This window comes from Zootoca vivipara, chromosome Z2, assembly GCF_965207765.1.
Source record: "Zootoca vivipara chromosome Z2, rZooViv2.hap1.1, whole genome shotgun sequence".
NCBI classification, from domain to species: Eukaryota; Metazoa; Chordata; class Lepidosauria; order Squamata; family Lacertidae; genus Zootoca; species Zootoca vivipara.
Genome location: NC_142585.1, coordinates 35708323 through 35733023, shown reverse-complemented (window position 1 = coordinate 35733023; position 24701 = coordinate 35708323). Strand labels below are relative to the sequence as shown.

The window sequence follows — 24701 nt, the reverse complement described above, 5'->3', positions numbered from 1 at the left end:
CTGGGAACTAAAATAGAAAAGGGAGGAAAGGCACCATATTCACACACACACACCTGCACAACCAGGTCTTCCCCGTGAGTCTCCTCCTGTGCGTGGGGACGTTGCACACTCTTTCTCTCTCTCTCTTAACAAACCTGTTAACAATTACTGCTTCTCCCATCTTGCCCTCTCACTCCTACTAACTGCCACCTCCTTTCAATCCTTGGCCTTTCCTTTTCTACTCTCTGCCACCCAATGCTCCCACCACACAGCCACCTCCACCTTCTGGCGCACCTAAGCCGCTACTTTCCAAATGCTTTTGGGTGAGGAACGCACAGGGCTTCAGAACTATAGACCTAAATCAGAGAGTCCTAAGCAGACAACCGTACAGTGCAGAGAGAAAGAAAGGAGAACCCTATTCCCCTCACAGAACTACAATTCCCACAATTCCCTGGGAAGAAGGATTGTTAAACCACTCTGGAATGGGAAGAGGGGGTTCCCCCTCTCAGCCCAATGCACAAACCACAGCTCCCAAAATTCTTTGGGGGAAGCCACTGCTATTTCAAGTGGTATCATAGTGCTTTAAATGTGTGGTGTGAAGGTGGCAGGTGGGCATGACTTAGCCAAAACTGCCTCATGTACCAAATGGGGAGGCTGGGAGTGCCTAATTAAGGCTCTGTGGGCTGGATCTTTTTTTAAAAAAGGCTAATGAATTATTAACATTATTTTAAAATCAAAACTGTGTAGGCCTTAAACGAGCTACAAACTCTTCCCTGTTGGATACAAGCCTGTGGCATGTTTGTGACAGAGACTAGGAAATCAGGACTTCTCTATTTGAAAAAACAAAAACCCTAAGGTATTTGGTGGGGAGGACAGTCAACGCAAGGAACGATAATTATAATTTGCAAATATAAGGCTGACATTTTTCGGCTGTAGGTATGTATAAATCCTGACAGGCGTGATTCGCCCATTTGGCGAAACAGTTCTCTACCGAGAGCAGAACAGCCTGTTCTCATGATGGCCCGTCACATCCCTGCAGCTCATTAAAACTTTTTATTTTATTTTTTTTATATGGAGGATTAAACTTCCCCAAAGCATCAGAACCTTCTGAGGGACTAAGTACACACCGGTTGAAAGGTGTTTCAGGGGAAAAGCCTTGGGTCTGACAAACTGGATTTTTAGTAACGGCTTCCCGTTCACAGCGGGGCAAAATAATTGGTCATCAGTGACTACTAATTTGGTTGAATAGCCAGAGGCGGGTTTCCCCCCCACTTCCCGGAAAATCAATGACAGCTCCGAAGTCTGTTCAGCTGAAGACAGAGAATTTCTTTTTTATTATTATTTTAAAAAAAACCTTTTTAGATGTTGATGATCCTTTTGCTGGAGACAGCTGTTTTGTTAAAATTAAAATCTATGCACAACGCCGACCTGTGAGCAGGCAGCCAGGGACAAAGTGACAACACTATACTCTAGGGGTGGTGTGTCAGTTTCCTCTGAAAACTTTTCCCTCTGAAAAACTTACAAAATTCTATTCTGCTTCCTTCTCCCCGTGCAACATAAGCCTCTGATACCTTCTCTGGGCATCAAGAACATATGGAAAACCCTGCCGGATTAGGTCAATGGCCCATCTCGCCCATCATCCCCTTCTCAAAGAAAGGACACTCTCCTAGCCCAGCCTGAATGTGTTAGGGATTGAACCTAGGAACCTGTTATTTCACTTAGCTGCAGCCTCATGCTCCAAAGAAGAACATGCCCAATGGCTAAGAAACCAAGAAGAGCCTGCTGGATCAGACCAATGGCCCACCTCACCCAGCATCCTATTGCCACAGATGCCAACCATTTACCTTTGAGAAACCTGCAAAAGCAAGACCCCAGCAAAAGAGAACTGCCCTCCTGTGGTTTCCAGCAACTCTGGAGGCAGAGCATAGCCATAATGGCTAGTAAAAAAGGGTAATGGGCCCCTGGACGGTTAAATCCAGTCAAACTTGACTATGGGATGTGGTGCTCATCTTGGTTCAGGCCGAGGGAGCCAGTGTTTGTCTGCAGACAGCTTTCAGAGCCATGTGGCCCACATGACTAAGCCGCTTCTGGTGCAATGGGACACCGAGTCAGAAGCCGGAGTGCACAGAAACACTGTTTATCTTCTTGCCACAGTTGTACCTATTTATCTGGCTGCACTGGTATGCTTTCGAATGGCTAGGTTGGCAGGAACTGGGACAGAGCAACGGGAGCTCACTGCGTTGTGTGGATTAGAACCACTGACCTTACGATTGGCAAGCCCAAGAGGGTCAATGGTTTAAAGCACGGCGTCACCTGCTCCCCCATGGCTAGTAGCCATTGATGGCCACATTCTCCGTGGATTTGTCCTATCCTTATTCAAAGCCATCCACATTAGTATACATCAATACCTCCTGTAGTATATTATTATTATTATTACTTCTACCCTATTCCACAGTTTAACTACCATGTTTCCCCTTTTATAACTTTTTTTCCTCAAAAAAACACAGGGTGGCTTACTTTCGGTGGGATGTCTCATTTTTTTTTATTGCCGGTACGGTTTTTACGGCTCAGGGCGCTGCTGGGCTCTCTTGAGTGCTTGTCGCTGCAACAGCCACCGGTTCTGGGTGGCGGGGCGGCAGGCGTCCTTGGTCGGGCCAAGCGGAGGCCGCTGGCTCAGGCGCTCCGCCTGCCACTGCAGGGCACTCCAAGCTCCTTGGCTGGGCCAGGCAAGGAAGAAGCAGTGAGCCCAGCGGTGGCGGCAAGCACGGAAGCGGCAGGGACGGTGGTGGACGAGAAGGATGCAGCCAGCAAGGTGGGAGCGCGATCAGCTGTTAAGCGGGGCTCTTGGAGCGCCGCTTCACAGCTGATCACGCTCCTGCAGTGCCGGCCGCATGGAGTGACTCTGTGAGCGGAGGTGTCTGTGGGGGTTGGTTTCCGCGGCGAGGAAGTATGGCTTATTTTCGGGGTATGTCTTATATTTCTCAAATGCTTAAAAACCCTGCCATGGCTTACTTTATGACTACATATTAAAAAGGGGGGAACAGGGTACCATACATGCTGCCTTTATATTGTCCATCCTGAATCTTCCAACTTTCAGCTTCATTGGATGTTCATGAATTCTAGTGTTAGGAAAGTGGGCAAAAAACTTTCCTCTGTCTGCTTTCTCCATCCCACACGCAATTTCATAAACTTCGGTAATGTTGCCTCTTACTTGGATTTCTCTAAATTGAGAAGCCCCAAATGTTGCAACCTTTTCTCGTTTTATTTATTGCATTTATATCCCACCTTTTTCTCTGAGGATCTCAAGGTGGTGCACAACTCCCCCATCTCACTCAATCCCGATTACACCCCTGTGAGGTAGGTTAGGCTGAAAGGCAGTGACTGGTCCAAGGTCACCCAAATGAGCTTTATGTCTGTTTGGAGATTTGAATCCTGGTCTCCTAGGTTCTAGTCAGCTGTTCCACCATTCCCTGATCAGTGTTACCATGCTGTGCAATGCTAGGGCTCCTTCCCCCCATTCTATCTCCATCCCAAATGATAACTGATGAACAGCATCTGACAAAGTCAGATATTTCTTCTGCTCTCCTTGTCCCAGCAACAGAGAATGATGCACCCAGATTCATGTCTTTCCTAGGCAGCAGATAGAGCCTGCTGTTCCTTGAACCTTCCTTCTTTCTCCCTCCCTCTCTTGCTGGCTTTAATTGTTCCGATTTGGGTAAGGGACCTGTCTGGACAGAAAGTGGGAGGGGGAAGCAGAGAAAGAGGAGAGGCAGGGAGGTAATTGAAGCGCTTAGCTCCCTTCCATAGCCCTGGTGCTCACACCTTAATTAGGAAAGAGGACCGCTGGGCATTTGGTTATCTTTTTTAATTGTTTATGGCCTGGCGAGCATAAAAAAAGTAATGGCAGGGGAGGGAATGTGGATGCAAGTGGCCGGAGGGCCTGAGCTTCCAGGTCAAGCTGTAAACGCCCATTTGCAGTTTGTTAGCTTGTTAGTATCCCCTCTTCCCAAGAAGGGGCAGATTCAATTAGTAGCAGTGGGGGAAAGGAGGACAAGGAATGCAGGACTATAAAGGAGCTGTCCTTTGAAGCCGGATCATGCAGCCCCCCCACAGCTTTACAGATAGGCCTCTAAACAGACCCCAGAAATAAAGCCACTGAGAGGCCTGGAGGATGATTTTGAAAATGATCCCCATTTGTCCTCATTTTCCCTTCCTCAGAAAAAGAAAGAAGACCCATCCCCACTGACAAATCCTAAATGCGTAGGTGGAAAACATTTGGGAATCGGGATCCTGAATGCCAGCAAAACTACCCAGTCAAACAAATGGTTAGCTTGCATGCATTTTAAAGCACACTAAATTAAATTAAAATGCCTTATCTTGGGTAGAAAAAGTGACTGTGGTTCCCCCCCCCCCCGCCGCCCACCACTAAAACTGCAGATGACCTCAGATTTCCATATGCCTTCATGCCCCCACCCCCAGTAAATTGCAAGGAGGGGAAAACCAGTGATATAAATTACTTCTCTGTGGGCAGCCAATAAGGAAAATGCTCTTTTCTAAGAGTCGAAAGATCTGTTATTTGACTCAGAGGGCTCGTATGAGCTGATGCCGTCAGAAGAATAAATTCTCTTGTAAACAGAACGCTTAAAAAGATTTATCCGATGTTCATTGCCATGCTTAGAGGAGTGTGCGTGTAGTTATGAGTGTGTCAAATTTGCTTTGCTCTTGCTGAAATGTGTCTGAAGCAGAGTACAAAGAAGTCTGGGGAAGGAAGGGCGGCAGCTCAGTGGGCTGAGCGGAAGGTCCAAGGTTGAAGCCCCAGTCACATCTCCAGGTAAGGCTGGGAAGAGCCCTGTCTGGAACCCTGAAGAGATGCTGCCAGTCAGTGTAGACAGTACTGAGCTAGATGGACCAGGAACTTGTACTGAGCTGACTCAGGACAAGGCAGCTTCCTGTGTCAATTGGCTGTTTATTCAGATGAGAACTAGAATCTTACTTTATTTTTAGGGGAAGGGCCATGGCTTAGTGATGCAGCATCTACCTGGGATGCAGGAGGTCCCAGGTTCAATCTTGTGCATCTCCAGGTTGTGCTAGGGAAGTTCCCTGTTCTGAAATGATCGAGAGCTTCTGACAGGCAGTGTAAACCAGGGGTGGGAAACCTCAAGCCCAGGGGACAAATGTGGCCCTGCAGATCTCACTATCTGTCTCTTGGGACACTTCCTAGACCTTATCCCTCTCTGACCCTGTTCCACATCCACCTTGGGTGTTTTTGGCAGGCTGGGATTTGTCATTAAACTCTGATAAATGATCAGTGTTTGTCTGCATGGAGGATAGAGAAGCGTGCGTGTGGAGGAACTACCCTACTGTAAAAGGTAAACTTTACATTCATTGCCCAGACCACTTTTGTCTCTGACCCTGCTCATCACTGGCACATGCCACCACCCCCCTCCCGAAGTTTGCCCAGAAGGGAACAATACTAAGTTAGGTGTACCAGCAGGTCTGACTCTTTAAAAGGCCATTTCCTGTGTTCCTAAATTGCTGGTGTTTTCAAGGAAGCTGAGTAAAGAACATGTAGGCCACATTCACATCATATGCTTAAAGCACTATGATACCACTTTGTAAACAGCCATGACTTCCCCAAAGCATCTTGGGAGCTGTAGTCTTTTAAGAGTGCTGAGGGCCGCAAGGGTGTGTCAGAAGGAAAATGGATATTGAGTTATATATATTAATGTAACATTTTTCTATGAAACTCTGTATTTTTGCAATATTTTGTTTATCCGTGGTTGCTTCAGTTTTCTATACACCACTAAATCTTTATTGCGGTCCAAAGACCAATAGAACAATTTCGGAACAAAATACAGTTAAGACAGCCAACCACAAGAGAAAGAAACCGAGGCAGTCATTTTGTTTTGTCTCGAGCTTGATGATCTTTGTTTCTTTTATCCACTTAGGGATTTTAAAAAATATTTTAAGCTGTATGTGGTGTTGTTGTTTAGTCATTTAGTTGTGTCCGACTCTTCATGACCCCATGGACCAGAGCACGCCAGGCACTCCTGTCTTCCACTGCCTCCCGCAGTTTGGTCAAACTCATGTTGGTAGCTTCGAGAACACTGTCCAACCATCTTGTCCTCTGTCGTCCCCTTCTCCTAGTGCCCTCAATCTTTCCCAACATCAGGGTCTTTTCCAGGGAGTCTTCTCTTCTCATGAGGTGGCCAAAGTATTGGCCAAAGTGTCACTGCCTTGTCGTGGAGAAGGGGCTTGAATAACTCAGAGAAGCTATGGGCTATGCCCTGTAGGGCCACCCAAGATGGACACGTCATAGTGGAGAGTTTTGACTAAACGTGATCCACCTGGAGCAGGAACTGGCAAGCCACTCCAGTATCCCTGCCAAGAAAACTCCATGGACAAAGAAACAGGTATTAAGCTGTATAGAAATTAAATAATCTAATTTATTCTCCCAGAGCTCCAATTTCCAGTTCCCTGTGAAGAGGGATTGACTATTAAACCAATCTGGCAATTGTAGGTCTGTGAGGGGAATATAGGGGTCTCCCAGCAACACTCAGCACCTTTAACCAACTGGAACCCCCAGAATTATTTGGGGGAAGCTGTGACTGTTTTAATGTGGTATCACAGTGCTTTAAATATATGGTGTCTATATGTATGTGGCTATACTTGCAAAGCTAAGCAGGATCCAGTATTGTTTCAAAGTGGATGGGAGACCACATGTTGGGATTCTTGCATTGTACGTGATTGGACTAGATGACACTTGTGGTTCCTTCCGACTCTATGATTCTATGGTTTGTCTATGATTTGTTTAGGGAAATAACTGGGGAACACAAGTTAATCCTGAAGTCCCACTTGTGTGAAGAACTACCAAAAGAAAAAATGGCTGATTACCTGAATTTAAAAAAGGATGCAGGGCTTAGCTCGCTTTTTTAACGAAAATAGCCCTCACCAGAGTTTAAAATACAGATTTATGCAGCACTTGGAAAGCACAAGAAATATAGGTTGACTTTTAAACGTTCCATTACTAAGCACTTACAATTCTCCCCTGCCTCTACTCTTCTCTAAGTGAATAGACCACAAACTTTAGTAAGTTTAAATGCTTTACTTATAGTAATCACTGGTCTCATGTATGCATCTCAATGCTACAGTAGAAACAACAGAAGTAAGGCATTCTTGGGTTGCAAAATACAGAAGTTAGTCACAAACATGCGGTCCCAGCCTCAGATGTGTGCTTAGCTTACATGGTTCAAACAGAAGAGGGAGAAAGAAGAACGGGGGTGGGGGCATGACAATACTTCCTTGCTCCCCCAAGGTGAGTGAGCATGACCTAGCCATGCTTTCTCTGTGGTCCTTAGGCCCTTACTTACTGGCGGTTATGCACAGTTATGTTTGGCTGCATTAAATCTCCCACTGTTTGGAGGCGGTGGCTTTTCCTTTGCTGGAAGTGCATAAGCAGAAGCTATCCAGTTTTCCAGCTGTCTGTCAGCACGGGACAATGTAATTTAGGGTTGAGGAACCTGTTCGTCCTCCAGATAGGAAGAACCAGGAAACTTATACAGGAGTCAGGGAGAAACACACAATCCACTCTGGCCTATTAGATGCAACTATAGCAAGGCTGGGAAACTTGTAGGCCTTAGCTTTTACAGGAGGGGCACAACTCTCCAGTCCAGGGGCCAGCAAACTTTTTCAGCAGGGGGCCGGTCCACAGTCCCTCAGACCTTGGGGGGGGGGCAGACTATATTTTGAAAAAATAATAATGAATGAATTCCTGTGCCCCACAAATAACCCAGAGATGCATTTTAAATAAAAGGACACATTCTACTCATGTAAAAACATGCTGATTCCCAGACCGTCTGCAGGCCGGATTTAGAAGGCGATTGGGCCGCATCCGGCCCCTGGGCCTTAGTCTGGGGACCCTGCTCCAGTCTATTGTGTAGGGTTGTAGCTAATTAAGTTATACTTGGAGTAGACCCACTGAAATGAATGAGCCTGAATTCGACATAATCCTCAATTCCAGTAGTTCTACTTTAAGCAGGATGAATACTGGGTACAACCCAGTGTGATGCAGTGGTTAGAGTGCTGGACTAAGACCTGAGAGACCAGGGTTCAAATTCCCTCTCATCCATGAAGCACACTGGGTAACTCTGGGCCAGTCATTGCCTCTCTCATCTACCTCATAGGGTTGTTGCTCCGAGGATAAAATGAGGAGGGGGGAGAACCAAGCATGCCACTTGAGCTCTTGTGGGGGGGTGGGGGGAAGGTGGGCAAATAAATGCAATAAACAAACAGATATAAATGCAATAAACAGACAGACAAGCAAACTCAGTAAATGTCTTTTAAAAATCTGATTAATCATCGGGCCCTTTTTAATCAAAATGGTGTTTGATACATTAATCTAACCAATTTACTAAACATTAAAGTCACACTGTATGTGTGTAAATGCATGCTCTCTCTCTCTCTCTCTCTCTCTCACACACACACACACACACACACACACCTACTTTCGCTTGAAAGCAAGGCTTGGAGGATGAGAGCAGGGGTCTCTTGGATGAGAGCATGGATGCAGCAGAGTTATCTGTTACTGAGGCGCTCTGCGCTCTGAGGGCAACCTCCCTGCGGCATATCCTGGTTCACAGAAGGCAGCCCTTGTAAAAATCAGAGGATGGAGTGCGGATCCGAGCGATCTGATTGGAGGATGCCCCATGGGGGCGGCCGGGGACCCCACCACATCCTCGTTAGCGCTGACCTTGGCAGGAGCGCCGGCTGCTGATGAATAGGCTACAGTCCTGGACAACGCTCCTGGGAGCGGCCATATTATCTATTATTGTCCCATCAGCGCCTTCCTGAAAAGCCCCTCCCAGCTTAGCACACCACAGACCTTGGGAAGGGAATAAATCTATGTCTGGGATGAAGAGAAGGGGAAGGAAAAAGAGGAATGAAAAATGTCCTTTTTATGGCTCTTTGCAACAAAAGGTGGCCACGTGGCCTGAGGAAAACAAGTTTCCTAGGGAAGGAGAGGGAGGTGGCGAACACACACACACACACACACACACACATTGAACAGCTCCTCTAATCATGATGCAATGTCGCTTGACCTAAACTGGTGCATGACCTTCCAAGGTAAACAGCCAGTTAAAACTGCCTTACCATGTTTCTATAGAACCTATGAAAAGCCCTGATGGATCAGGCCAAAGGCCCACCTAGTTCCATGGCCAACCGGAAATCCTGGTGGAAATTCAAAAACAAGATCCAGGCAAAAGAGAGCCCTCTCTCCTGCGGTTTCAAGCTAGTGGTATTCAGAAGCATTGCTGCCTCTGACTGTGGAGGGAGAGCATAACTACTGTGCTTAATAGCCATTGATAGCCTTCTCCTCTATGAATTTGCCCAAAGAGAAAGCTCTTTTAAAGCCATTCAAATTGGTGGTCACCATGGGCTCCTGCAGGAGTCGGAAAAAAAAAATCCTTCTAGTAGCACCTTAGAGACCAAGCTTAGAGAGATTGAAGTGTTCCTCTCAATCTCCCAGGACATTCTATACAAGATCTTAAAGTAGCTGTCTCGTTACAAGACAGAATTTCAGAAATAGACTGGAAAGAGAAGTTGCTGAATTGCAGTTTATGTCCAAACTTAAAACCATGGAGAGACCTGGTCTGAATAGAGACATTGGATTCTTATCTCATTATACATGAAAAAGCTATATTTTAAGCCATCTCACCCCTTGCCTTTTCCCTGTAAGACCAATTGCAGTCGTTAACAGTCGTCAACAGGTTTACCACACCTATCAGCCATTCACCCATTCCCACCACCCTTCTGAGTAATACCCCTCCCCACCCTCTCACTATACCGTGTTTTTCCGAAAATAAGACACCGTCTTATATTCATTTTTCCTCAAAAAAACACACTATGGCTTATTTTCAGGGGAAGTCTTATTTTTTTCACCTCCTCCTGCCGCGGCCGGCACTGCTGCTGCACCTGTCACTATGTCTTATTTTCGGGGTATGGCTTATATTCCTTGAATGCTTAAAATCCTGCTATGGCTTATTTTATGACTATGTCTTAAAATAGGGAAAACGGGTTATATAAGGGTTTGGTGACTTCTGTTTCAGTGTATCTGAAGAAGTGTGCATGCACACGAAAGCTCATACCATTGACAAACTTAGTCGGTCTCTAAGGTGCTGCTGGAATGAATTTTTTTTAATTTTCTTATTTTGCTTCAACTATGGCAAACCAACACAGCTACCAACCTGTAACTAGAATCCTGCAGAAGTGAGTTCCATAGTTCCATATCTAGCTCAGTGCTGCCAACCTTGACAGGTAGCAGCTCTCCAGGGTTTCAGAAAAGAGCTATTACTAGCCACCATGCCTGGAGATGCTGGGGATTGAATTTAGGAGCTTCAGAAAGCAAAGCAGATGCTATGCTACTGAGCTACTGGCCCTTTTCAGGAACGTAAGTTGCCTTATGCAGAGTTGGTCCATTGGCCCATCTAGCTCTGTATTGTCAGCACTGACTGGCAGGGTTTCAGAGGAGGGTCTTTTCCAGCCCTACCTAGATATTCAACCAGGGACCTTCTAAATGGAAAACAGATACTCTACCACGACCCAGGAAGAGGCTTTATACTGAGTCCGATCACTGATCCCTCTAGTTCAGGGGTGTTAATTGTAGTGCCTTACACTGTGGTCATGGATGTGAGAGTTGCAGGCTAGCAAAATCTGCAGGGCTCCACACTGGCTAGCCATAGTCTGCTTTGACTGGCAGTGGCTCTCCAGAGTTTCAGGTGGAATGCTCCACTTCCCAGGTCTACCGGGAGATGCCAACTATTGAATCTTGAAGCTTCTGTATGCACGGCAGATACTCTACTGCCACACTACCTTGAGTCAAACTATTAATTCATCAAGCTCAGTATTATCTACACTGACTGGCAGCAGCTCTCCAGGGTTTCAGGCAAGGGAAACTCCCACCCCTACTAGGATTGAACCTGAGACTTTCTGAATGAAAAGCAGATTCTCTGCCTCTGGGTGACAGCCCTTCCCCCCACTGCAAATAAAGTAAATAAGAATTGCGTGCAAAACAGTTGTTTATTAAGGATGCCAGGAACTGTAGCGCTTTGCGGGTAAACTACGGTTCCCAAGATTCTCTGTAGGGAAGGCATATGCTTCTGAATGCCAGTTGCTGAAAACCAGAAGAGGGCAGAGTGCTTTTGTGGTGGAATCCTGCTTGTGAGTTTCCCACAGGTCTCTGGCCAGCTGCTGTGAGGACAGGGTGCTGAACTAAATGGGACATTGTCCTGATCCAGCAGGGGTGTCCTTATGTCCTTATGCTTTAAATGTGCTTTTAAATGTATGGTGAGGATGTGGCCGGCATCTGGCCCAGCAAGCACTTCTCTCCATTGGTGGTAACTCTTAAACCTGCCACTCAGAAGAGGAATGGGTTAAATACCACCCACCCCAGTTTTCTTTCCTTTTTAACCTAAAGTGGGTCTAATGAGCCAGTAATTTGATTTGGTCTATAACATGCTTTTAAAGCAAGGGGATAAATACAGCTGGCCTGCCATAAAAGGTAGCTATTAAAGGCGATCCAGGATAGGGCATAATAACTTTGAATTAATAGCTCCCCCTCTTCTCTGTCAGATCCCACACTTTGGCCTTGCTCGGGATTTTGCCATATTTATTCTTTAAAAGGGGAGGGGGAGAGCAAACTTTCAAACCGTGCCTGCTGGTCTCTCGGGCAGCCATTTAACCTCCGTTTATGAAGAAATAAAGGGAAATTGATGCTGATTCCAGCCTGCTTCGGGGGATCATTGTGCGGTGTAAGAGCTATTCTGCCTGCAATTTACCGGTCGGCCTTGTCATCCCCATGACGGCTGCTTCTGATCAAGATAAAGCTTTATAGCCAGGGCATTTGCTGCTAACAGCAACCTAATGCTGCATTTTCATTTGGCTGCAATTAATGTTAATGCCTGCGACGAAAATTGTCATTAAAGACCATTTTAAAATCCATTCAATTTGCATAGGCGCAGCCCATTTGCTATCGGGTAAAATACTTGCTGTCATTCATCACATCTTCCTTTTGCAGCCATTTCCTCCCCCTCCCTCCCACCTACTCCCTTTTTTAAATAGAAAAACCAACTTTATTAGCAGTTCGCTTCCCACTCCCTCTTTTTAAATGTGAGATCTGTAACGTCACAGCTGACCCGACACCACACAAGGAATAATAATAATAATAATAATAATAATAATAATAATAATAATAATAATTTTTAAATTATTTGTAACCCGCCCATCTGGCATTTCATAAGGTATGCAGAATATAAGAAGAGCCTGGCCGCTGGATCAGGCCAATGGCCCTTCTAGTCCAGTATCCAGTGGCCAACCAAGATGCCTCAGTGGGAAACCCATAAGCAGGATCTGAGCCCAAGAGCACTCTGCTCTCCTGTAGCTGGTAAGAGATTGAACCTGGGACATTCTGCATGCAAAGCAGATGCTCTTCCACTGAGCTATAGATGCTTCTGATAAGCACAGGAAATCTGTCAGGCCATTGATCCACCTCCCTCTGTATTGTCTGTACCCGGAGCAGGGAACCTTTGGCCATCCAGACGTTGCTGAACTACAACTCCCATCAGCCCCAAGAAGAATTACCAGACTATATCTCCATTCCATTTGCCATGAATTTATACCAATCTCCGTCAGTGGGGATGTCAGCGGAGATCTGGAGTGCTGCGGCAGCCCTGTGGGGGCTCAACAGGTGCCAACCTGGAGTTCCCCTGACCTCACCACTTCTAGCTCATCCTGCCCCATCCTTACTGGTACTGGGAAGACACCACTGGGTCCGCCCACTCCCCCAAGCCTCTATTATATGAGATTGGAGGATACAAAAAAAGAGAGGTAAATAACAGGGGCAATACAATCAGTTTCTCCATCGTTACGCCTCTGTGGAATCCCTCAAGGAGGTGCCCCACTTTCTTCTGCTCACCGTGGTGGCCTCCCATATGTCATGTCCGCAGGTACTTTCGGAGGTGTCCTCTTGAAGCGCCTCTCGTCATCCTCGCCGAGGCGGATGTTCTTTTCCTTGCGGTACAGGTTGGTCTCGTGTGCTGTGACAAAGCCGGCCTTGATGGCTCGGACGTTGCAGGCCTTCTGGTCGCGGGGCCTCTCCTTCTCCGGAATGGTCTTGGGCTTCATAGAATTCCAGTGGCCAATGGCTATGGGGAGACAACAGTATACAGTTGTACCTTGGTTTTTGAACAGAATGCGTTCCGGAAGTCCGTTCAACTTCCAAAACATTCGAAACCCAAGCTTCTGCGTTCTGGAAGTCCGTTCAACTTCCGAAACGTTGGGAACCCAAGCCTGCAGCCAATCGGAAGCCATGCCAGATGTTCTGCTTCTGAGGCAAAGTTTGCAAACCAGAACATCTACTTCCGGGTTTGCAGTGTTCGAGTTCCAAGTTGTTCGTGAACTAAGCTCTTCGAAAACCAAGGTATGACTGTATTTGTGTTACGCAGTAAAGAATATTTGTGGAAGCCGTTCCTGTGCAGACTGGCCTAGCAGACAGGGTGGTGGTTGTGGTTAAAGCAGTTCATGAACTGTATAGCTTTCAGGTTGAGGACTGCGTGTTTGTATTTGTGTTTATATATTTTGGAATTTTTGAACACCCTGCCTTGAGTGAACTTTTCTCAGCATCTGCTAAAAACATTTTTGTATGGGCAAGCCAATACAGATATATAAAATGCTGACTTGTTTTAATCTGGTTTTCAGCATTGGGTTTTTTAAATGTTTCAAATAGTTGTTTTTAACTGTGGGGTTTTTTAAAATGATAATCGCATTGTTTTAATCCAGGGGTCCCCAAACTAAGGCCTGAGGGCCGGATGCTGCCCACTCGCCTTCTAAATCCGGCCCGTGGACGATCCGGGAATCAGCATGTGTCCTTTTATTGAAAATGCATCTCTGGGTTATTTGTGGGGCCTGCCTTGTGTTTTTACATGAGTAGAATGTGTCCTTTTATTTAAAAAGCATCTCTGGGTTATTTGTGGGGCATAGGAATTCGTTCATTTCCCCCCCAAAAAAATATAGTCCGCCCCCCCCAAGGTCTGAGGGACAGTGGACCGGCCCCCTGCTGAAAAGGTTTGCTGGCCCCTGTTTACAGGGCCGGCTCTAGGTAGACCCCCGGTGGCGCAGGGCACCACGGCGCCGGCCCGCCAGGAGGGCGCCGCGAGCTGCCCCTGCCCGCTGGCCAGCCGGTTCGACGCGCAGCTGTGCCCACAGCAACCACGCTGTGCCTGCCTGCCCGCCGCGCAGCAGCGCCTGTGGCAGCCGCGCTGGGAAACGGGGCAGGGGGGCGCCGGAGGGATCCGTCGCTCCATGGCGCCAGGGGCGCTTAAGACGGCCCTGCCTGTTTAAATCTTTTTATAAACCACTTTGAAGTTTTCCCTTTTGTTTTTACAATGAAGCGTTATATATATTATGGTGTGTGTGTTTGAGAGAGAGAGAGAAACTCCCAGCACATAGAAAGCTAGTTGCGTGTTTAGACCTTTAAACCTCCCCCTTAAATAAATTCAGACAAGACTCAAATTTTGCTTTGGTTTTTGGCAGAATTTAGGCCACAACTTTATTGATTAGAGCAAGTGAGTGGTTGCATAGGCTCTGGTTCGACTAGCTCCCTGCACCGTTGCAGGTCGCGCTGACCCAGGGCACCAGCATAGGTCAGCCTAGAGTGAACACCTGGAATGGCGGAAAGCTGGGGACATGCTATGTCCACCTCCCAGATGTCCCCCTGGACTCAGGCACGGGCACAACCCTTCTCAGGGTTGACCAAACCATTGAGTCCCTGGATTCCTTTAATAGAATACCCTTCACATAGGGATGGCGAGAGCATTCCCCCATCCCTATCACCTGAACCAGAGCCTATCCGCAACCTTACAAGTTGTGACGATTTGCTACATGGCAGGCGAAACCCAAATGGCACCAGCCAATCAGCCAAGTGGGGGAAAATTCAGCCATGCCACTGTCCCAACGACAGACAACACACGATGGCATAGCAAGGTCAAGAGTGCAAGCCCTAAATATAGGGAGAGGTGGGTGGGTGTTCCGATGCACTGAGCAAGAGAGAAAGCTCAGGGTCACGTGCACAGGCATATATAGGTCCCTTGATCTATTTTGGCTAGTGTCCCACTGGTCAGATTGAACCCAGCACCAAGGGACCTACCAATAGGGTGTTGTGGCTATCCAATCGTACCCACCCACAACACAAGGGTTTGGTTGCCAGGTCTCACCGCAACACATGCCCTCTTTGGGGGAGGACACGATTTGTAAGTGAGAAGTCTAAGCTAGAGACAATATTCTTGAGGCTTTCCCCCCCCCCCCCAGGGGTGGACCCAGTTTCCCACTGTCGCACTATTTGTGTTGTGTGAGATATATACTGTATATGGGTGGGGGTGGGGGAGACAGAAATCATCCGTGCAGTGTCTGTATGCATAAATAACATCCCTTCTACTTTAGTCCTAAGAATGGGGAATATTATGCACAGTGAATGGCCTCTCGAAACTAGGGTCTTTTACATGGGTGTTTGCTGCAGTATACCATTGGTGCAATAATAGCGTACCCGTGCTGGATTAATACTGGACTGTCTGCACATCATTTCACATCGTTAGTTGTACTACAACACTTCCCCAACACTACCACATTACTACCTATGCACCCCGCCCGCTGCCTTAACATTTATGGTACAAAAAGTTACAGGATTTCAGCAGAAAGTTACGGGACATACACTGACTGGGAATGAAGGAGTGCATCCTCCCTGGAACTTTAGTAGAGCATTGAAAATGGGATGGTGTAGCATCTCTCCCTCCCCAGACACCACTCTGAGTTCAATATCATCCATGAATGCACAATTTTTAAATGATGTTTTGGAGGTCCAGGGTAATGCCACATGAAAGGAGAGATTCAGGAAATCACAAAAATGCAATAGAAAGCACACTTGCTTCCTCCAAAAAGTGTGGAAAGGTGAAAATATATCAGCGGAAATTAACAGGAAAATGCATCCTCATGGGCCTACCTTCGGCAACGCCTCCGTCCAGCCCATGCAAATATAACCCATAGTTGAAAGCATAGCCAGGGAGAGTGTAGCAACTTCTGCGGGGTTTCCCAACCTCCGGCTGCAAAGAGAAGTAAAACAGTCATCTTAAATATTCTACCAGCTAAATAATTTATTTATTTTCAGTCATGAAACCCTCCTTTTCTGTGAGCAGAATAAATCACACAAAGTAAATTCACATGTAGAAATGCCTGATTAGTGCCTAGGCTTTGCTTCAGCATAGGAAGCTGCTTTATACTGAGTCGTACCATTGGTCTGTCTAGCTCAGTATTGTCTAGACTGACTGGCAGTGGCTCTCGAGGATTGCAGACAACACCTATCTTTCTCAGCTTTTCTTGGAGATGCTACTGGACATTGAACAAGCGACCTTCTGCATGCTGGGCAGATGCTTAACCAATGAACTACCGTATGGCCCAATTCCAAATAGGAACAGAGGAAGCTGGCTTACACTGAGACCAACTTGCCCAACCCCGCCCCAGGACAGATCAATCTAGATAAGTTTGGCAATCTGTCCAATCTGTGATTTTGGTAGTTGTCATTCTTCAGGATTATCAGTAAAGTATTTTGTAAAAGTATGCCACATTTCAACAAAATCGTCTACATCATTTGTATTATTCAATGCATTTAATCTCTTTGTTAATTCCTCTGATACAGCAATAGACCATACATTCTGTTTCCAATGAGCGACACACAGATTTTCCCATCCTTTCCAATTCTGTGCCACTAGTAGGCATGCCATACTAAAAGAAAAGTGATTAGTTCATTATAACGAAGGTCAGATTGCCCTTCTTTGAAAGTAGTAGTTAACAATTCCAGATTTGGAGTACATTCCACATGTTGACCCGTAATATACCTCATTTATGTAAACATCACAACCTTGATGGCAGAAAGTGAGGAGGAATTAAAGAACCTTTTAATGAGGGTGAAAGAGGAGAGCGCAAAATATGGTCTGAAGCTCAACATCAAAAAAACCAAGATCATGGCCACTGGTCCCATCACCTCCTGGCAAATAGAAGGGGAAGAAATGGAGGCAGTGAGAGATTTGACTTTCTTGGGTTCCATGATCACTGCAGATGGTGACAGCAGTCACGAAATTAAAAGACACCTGCTTCTTGGGAGAAAAGCAATGACAAACCTAGACAGCATCTTAAAAAGCAGAGACATCACCTTGCCAACAAAGGTGCGTATAGTTAAAGCTATGGTTTTCCCAGTAGTGATGTATGGAAGTGAGAGCTGGACCATAAAGAACGCTGATCGCCGAAAAATTGATGCTTTTGAATTATGGTGCTGGAGGAGACTCTTGAGAGTCCCATGGACTGCAAGAAGATCAAACCTATCCATTCTGAAGGTGGAAGGACAGATTGTGAAGCTGAGGCTACAATACTTTGGCCACCTCATGAGAAGAGAAGACTCCCTGGAAAAGACCCTGATGTTGGGAAAGATGGAGGGCACTAGGAGAAGGGGACGACAGAGGACGAGATGGTTGGACAGTGTTCTCGAAGCTACGAACATGAGTTTGACCAAACTGCGGGAGGCAGTGCAAGACAGGAGTGCCTGGCGTGCTATGTTCCATGGGGTCACGAAGAGTTGGACACGACTAAATGACTAAACAACAACAACATGTAAACATCCTCTGCCAGAGCGGCTTTATATGTTCAACACACCCATCACATTTGAAATGTTGTACCTATACTATTGCAGCCTCTCCAGCACAATGGTGGGATAGTTTTATTAATATAACTACACTATGTAATGGTGTCAAATGCCATCAGTGTAGTAATTTTCTCATATCCAAGTTGGTACTGATTTTAGTGGGTTTTTAGCCCACATTTTATTCCAATCCACCTCTGCAACCTCTATCCCTGACCGGCAGTGAATCTCTAAGACTTTGGATGGGTCTCCCAGCCCTGCTTGGAGATACCTTTAGGGACTCAACCTGGGACTTGGGACCTTCTGCATGTAAAGCAGGTGCTCTACCACTGAGCTACAACCTTTCCCAGCATCTGTTTTCAAATATTATTTCATGGCATGAAGAAAGTGGATATAGATTTTCCCCCTCCCCCTCTCATTAATACTAGAACTCAGTTGACATCCAATAAAGCTGAATGTTTTAGGATTCAGGACAGACGAAAGGAAGGACTTTTCCACACACCACAAGGTTTAAATATGGAATTTGCTCCTGCAAGAGGCAGTGATGTCTGCCAACTTGAATGACTTTAAAAGAGTTGGCCACTATGATGGACTAGATGGGCCATTGGCCTGATCTAGCAGAGCTGGAAAATATTTTGTTGGGTTTTTTTCCAGAGGCAGAAAAAAAAAATCTCCAAGGGTTTCTTTGGGTTGGTGGTCACCATTAGCAGCAACTCTTTCTTTTTTGCACTCTTTCCCTCTCCATCAACCTAGCGTTGTTCTGAGAGATTTGAGTGCATGGGTTCATATGTATGGGAAATGGTGGTTTCCACACAGAAAAATATGGTGGAGAATATTTAGGTGAAAATCTGTATGGTGGCTGCATTTTCCCTTAGGACAAAAGAGAAAAATATTAAAAGAAATATTCCCAGAGAAACTGTCTAACCCACACAAGATCTGAAAAAATTTGTTTAAAGCATTTATATCCCACCCTTTTATACATGGTTCTCCCCCCTCCCCCCATCTGGGCAGTGGTTGGCCCAAAGTCACCCAAGTGAGCTTCACAGCTGAGTGCAGGACCTTTTCTAGGTCTTAGTCGGACACTCTAGCCACTTCATTACACAGCCTCTCCTCACAAAATCCGGGCTGCTCTTGATCCAAAGCAGCAAGACCCCGACTCAAAGATTCCCCTTGTAGCTACACAACCCTACAAAGGAGACCTCCAAATTGCGCTGGAACCGTGAAAACATTTGTGTGAGCCCCTACAAAGGGCCCCTCCCTTCCCAGGCAGAAAAAGTCACTAAAATACCAACTGATGGACAAGAACGAAGTGGGTGAAGGAGGACAATATGGGGGTGGCCAGAGGAAGGCTCAAAAGAGGGCAGGGGGGCAGGAGTGGGCACACAATAGCTGGCCTCTTTTTATTTAGTTTTAAAATTAACTCCTTTTATTCCCTTCTGTGTACCCTGGCTTTGTGGTGTCTGTGGGATTAACTGACCTCTGATCACATCTTTGTGCCTTGACCAGGGTCTCCATGGTGAAGCCAGCCAGAGATTAGCCCCCATGATGACATCATACTGTCTTAAAGGGGAGGGCTGGGCTGGGGAGAGCCAGACCACACCAGACCAGAGGCTTTTGGCAGAGTGGTTTGACAGGAGGCCTGGAAGGGCAATGCCTTCAGGATGGCCCATGTTTTGTGAATAGGGATGGAAGGATCTGTCGGTTTTGGTGTCTCATTTTTCCAATCTTAAATTCAGTCCTCTGCCTTTCTTTTATTTAAAAAAAAGTACTTATGAAAATTTGGCAGCATTTATTCAAATCAACAGAATTGTGTATGCCATTTTGACTAATATATATATTTTTTGCAAACAATTTATTTTAATGTGCATTTTTTTATGTTGTTGTTATTATTCCACCCTTATTTTGTTTGGTTATTGCATTTACTGTATATCATACCTTTCCTCTGAGGAGCTCAAGGTGGTGTATGTATGCATAGCTGCCAAGTTTTCCCTTTTCTCGCGAGGAAGCCTATTCAGCATAAGGGAATTTCCCTTAAAAAAAAGGGAGAACTTGGCAGCTATGGGTGTATGTGGTTCTCCTCTTTTAACCCCCTGTGAGGTAAATTAGATTGAGAGGCAGTGACTGGCTCAAGGTCACACCCAGTTGGCATTATGTGCCTGTACATTTCATCCACTTTGGCCAAAAGCAGAAGAAAATTACAGCTGCATTTAGATTCCCCATTATTGTTAATGGGAAAACTTGGAACTTTGTTTTATACGGGGCAGTTTAGGAGCCAAATTGCAGATCAGATCAAATATGAGAGCACCCACAGTGACCCAGGAACACTGCAGAATTTTAAGACACACACAAGGTAGTGATATTTCAGTTTCCGGTTAGCAAAAAAGCTACCGGTAGTGGATTAATCTTTAGCATCAATGAGGAGATGTGCAGAATGGCAGAGGGAAATGCTGCAATGTGACACAAGGTGGCAGCCTTCTTTCCATCCACATCCACCACCTTATCCCCTTATAGCAGCCTGGCCGCATCTTTGTCTTTTCACCAGCTTTGGCTAGAATGCAGATTCCCCCGCTTTCTTCTCCTGACAGCTGTCCCCACCAACAGACAACTTCATTAAACCTAATTAAGATGTAATTTCGCTGCCTTATTTCCACTCTCTCCCCTGTAATTAAAACCCATTTCTTGCTATCTTCCAGGCGGGCCTAATAATTTTCTCTGGGCACCTTCTGAAAGCTTTGCTCCCTTTATGGCTTCGGTGATGGCAATTGAGCCTCCTAAACACTATTTATATGGCCACATTTGGAGACATTCTGCCTCAAATGTAGAAGGGCACAAAACCTTTAGGGAACCTAAAATTTAATGCCAGATTTACACTGTCTATTATAGGAACACAGGGTGCTGCTTTAGATTGCTTTGCTCAGATCAGGGGTTCTTCCCTGCCCTACTTGGAGATGCCAGGGATTGAACATGGAACCTCCTGTGCACTTAGCTACAGGCCTTCCAGTAAGACACAGGAGCACAGGAAACTCCCTTATACCAACTCAGACTAATGGTCCAGGTAGCCCAGCATTGTGTACTCTACATGGACTAGCAGCAGCTCTTCGGGGTTTGGGGCTAAGAGGCTTTCCAAGCCCAACCTGGAGATACAGATGACTGAACCCAGGACCTCTCTTGCTCTCGGACCGGCAAAACTCCATTGGTCAGCTACCTATCCTGATGCATGCACATACAATTCTTTGCAGTGGCCCGTTTACATCTACAAGTGCAATACAATGTTGTAGTGTGTGGGGTATGCCAGCCAGTCCATTCCATTCCATTCCCTCTCCTCCTTGATTGTTTGATGCAGGTCTCCAGCCTTAGTAATGGGTGCAAAAGTTCATATACTGAGGTGCGCCTTAAAAAGGCACATATTCTTGAAAGGAACATACCAAAAGAAAACAGAACAAGAGAAAATGACTTCGCAAAAGATTTGTGTTGTAGGCAAAGTGTGTGCATTTGAGGAAATCCTCAAAAAGGCTGTTTCCAGATTTGCAGTGAGTGCCCCCGGACTAACAGCTCTCTGCAGCACTATTTTGTAGCTGCTATGAAATTAGGGGTTAATATTTGGAGGGAAATAAAAACATGAACAAACAAATGAAAGAAAAGCAAATGGGTCCAAGATTTCAAATTTATTTGTTTTATTTACATATTTATTTATTATTTGTAAAAACCACCCTCCATATGAAGATCTGAGGGCTGTTCATAGCATAAAAGCACAAAAGCACAAAATACATAATAAAAACAAGAAGAAAAACAAAACAAACCCATAACCCATCCAAATGTGTCCTGTGGGTTGCTGCAACCACTACTGCTTCCTTGAAAAGCGACCTTGTGTACTTGCAGGGTGGGGTGTTCAGAAAAGGGGTGGAGCGACCCCTCTATGATGAAAGGTTACAGTGTTTGGGACTTTTAGGAAAGGTGAGTGAAATATACTCGGAGTCAAGAGTGAATTTCATGCTCTTTATTCAGCTCATAGTCATCAAGGAGGAGAAGAGAAGACGAATGGCTCTTTTCCCAAAACCATCTGCTTATATACATTATTTACACAATGGGCCTTGCGTGATTGGCTACTTCAGGGCTACACCTGTGGGCCAATTATATTGTGGATTGACTTTTGCCTGCAGCCTGATTGGCTGCTCCTACAGGCCAATCAGGTAGCAGATTCACTTCTGCCAGCCGCCTGATTGGCTGCTCCAGCAGGCCAATCAGGTTGCGGATTCACTTCCACCTGGAGTTGGATTGGGTAGCTCCCGCTGATTCTGAATCCTATTGTTCTAGGATTCAGCTCAGTACATAACACCCCTCCCCTCTAAGTTCCAGTCCTGCCCGGGAAGTTGCATTCGTAGTCCCCAAGGTCTGCTGGCCGCCTCCGTGTGCGTTGTGGCCTGGGGTGTTCCTTGGTCAGGGGTTCTGGTTCTGGCTCGTGTTCCGAGGCTGCTGGCTGTGCCGGGGCTGTCTGGTCTGGCGCCACTGAACCACTAGGTTGTAGCTCTGGTTCCGGTGTCCTTCCAGCCTCGGGGCGCCCCTCTGTGCCTACTGCTTCTGCTTCCTCTGCCCACCCCTCTCGCTCTACAGGCCTCACTGCCCTGCTGTCCCCTTGGGACCCCTCTGTCCCGCTCTCCTCCCGGGTTCCTCCTGGGAATCGTCGCCGTATCTGGTCGCAGTGGCGGCGCCAACATTGCCCCCCTTCCGTTAGTACCTCGTACGACACGGGACCGGTCACCTTGGTGACTGTGGCGGGTACCCATGCTGGGCCTGCCCCAAAATTCTTTGCATACACTGGGTCCTGGGCCACAAATGTCCGGGGGTTCCTGCCTTTCCCCACCACTACCTCATCCTGAGCTCTGTCGGGGTGAAGTCGGTCCAGTCTAGTTGCAAGGCGCCGGCCCATTAGTAATTCAGCTGGGCTCCGGCCCGTCGTTGTGCTTGGGGTGCTGTGCTGTGCTAGAAGAAATGCGGCAAGGCGGTATTCCCAGTCCCCTTGTGTCATGCGGCGGAGGCTGTCCTTGGTGGTCCGCACCATGCGCTCCGCTTGGCCATTGGTGGCAGGGTGGAATGGTGCTGAGCGGATGTGGCGGATGGCGTTCTGCGCTGTGAAGGTCTGGAACTCCTCTGACGTGAATGCGGTTCCATTGTCCGAGACGAGGGTGTCAGGGAGCCCGTGGGTCGCAAACAGCTTACGTAGTACCCGGATGGCTGCCGCCGTAGAAGTGGATGGTACCAGTGCGACCTCCAGCCATTTGGTGTAGGAATCCACCACTATGAAGAATGTTTTTCCCTGGAAGGGGCCAGCGAAGTCCACGTGCAAGCGTGACCATGGATGTCGGGCGGACTCCCAGAGCTGGACTGGGGCCCTTGGGGGATCCGGGCGGGATTCTTGGCAGGTCTGGCAGTGTTGGACCCAGGCCTCTATCTCTCTGTCAATCCCCGGCCACCACACATAACTCCTGGCAAGGGCCTTCATCCTCACTACCCCTGGGTGTGTCTCGTGTAGGGCTGTGAGGACCCTTTTGCGGAGGGGCTGGGGAACAACAACCCTGCTTCCCCATAACAGGCACCCCTTGTGGGCCGACAGTTCATGTTTGCGGTTTGTGTAGCCAGCGAATTCTGGCCCGGGGCTGCTGCTGGGCCATCCTCGCCACACCCAGTCCAGGACCCGGGAGATGACCCTATCTTTTGTGGAATGGTGCGCAACTTCTTGTGCCTGAATGGGTCGGTCGGGAAGCAGCTCCAGGGTCATAACCTCTTGCGCAGGCGCTGGGTCGGGGCCTGTTTCTGGTAGTGGTAGCCTGCTGAGGGCGTCTGCGTGGCCCATCGCCTTCCCAGGGCGGTGGATTAGTGCATACTGGTAGCCGGCAAGGAAAATTGACCACCTGAGGACACGTGGAGACAACACTTGGGGGGTCTGCTTCTCAGGGGCAAACAGGCCAAGCAACGGCTTGTGGTCAGTCACTATGGTAAAGGGCCGCCCGTACAAGAAATCATGGAATTTTTTTACGCCCTTCACGATTGCCAGACCCTCCTTGTCAATCTGTGAGTAGTTTCGTTCGGCTGCAGCAAGCGTCTGGGAGAAGTATGCCACCGGCACCTCTCTTCCATCCGGGAGTTGGTGTCCCAGGACAGCGCCGATGCCATAGGGAGAGGTGTCGCATGCCAGCACCACTGGCAGCCTCTCGTCGAAGTGTGCCAAGACCGAGTTCGAGACGAGCAAGTCCTTGACTGCCTGGAATGCGGCCCTTTGTCGCTGGCCCCACACCCAAGGGGCCCTTTTATCTAGGAGTCTGTGTAGGGGCTCCGCTACCGCTGCCTTATGGGGAAGGAAGGCATGGTAAAAGTTCAATAGTCCCAAGAATGACTGAAGTTCGGGCTTGCTCTTGGGCGCTGGGGCCTCACAAATGGCCCGTACCTTGTCACCGGTTGGATGGACCCCTTCTGCGTCCACCTTAAATCCCAGAAAGTCCACCTGCGGCACTCCCAGTAAACACTTTTCCCGCTTCACCTTGAGGCCCGCCGTCTGGAAACGGTGCAGGACGGAGCGGAGGCGGTCCTCAAATTCCTCTGGTGTGGGCCCGGCGATCAGTACATCATCGAAGAAGGGGGTGACACCAGGAATCCCTTTAAGGAGAGAGTCCATTAGATTCTGGAATATGCCTGGTGCCACGCTAACGCCAAATTGCAGTCGCTTTACTCTGAATGCCCCTCTGTGCGTCACAATCGTCTGAGCCTCTGCTGTGGCTTCGTCCACAGGCAACTGTTGATACGCTTGGGCCAAGTCCAGTTTGCCAAAGATTTTTGACCCAGCCAGGGTGGCGAGGACATGGCTGACCACTGGCACTGGGTATGCATGGGCCGTGAGAGCCTTGTTTATGGTGCATTTGTAGTCTGCACAGACGCGGACCGAACCGTTAGGCTTGACGGGTGTGACAATTGGAGTTTCCCAGGGGGCGTT

The 24701-nt window shown here is 47.4% G+C and overlaps 1 protein-coding gene across 1 annotated transcript in view; it reads right to left on the bottom strand.

Annotated features, from left to right (window-relative positions):
• The window catches only part of CFAP77 (cilia and flagella associated protein 77), a 96150-nt gene that overhangs the window by 24298 nt on the left and 47151 nt on the right, over window positions 1–24701 (bottom strand). Inside the window, exons 2-3 of the mRNA XM_035102217.3 lie at window positions 16028–16127; window positions 12950–13178 (exon numbers count right to left, since the gene is read on the bottom strand). Of these exons, the coding sequence (XP_034958108.1) occupies window positions 12950–13178; window positions 16028–16127 (329 nt within the window). The remainder of the gene's footprint in view (window positions 1–12949; window positions 13179–16027; window positions 16128–24701) is intronic.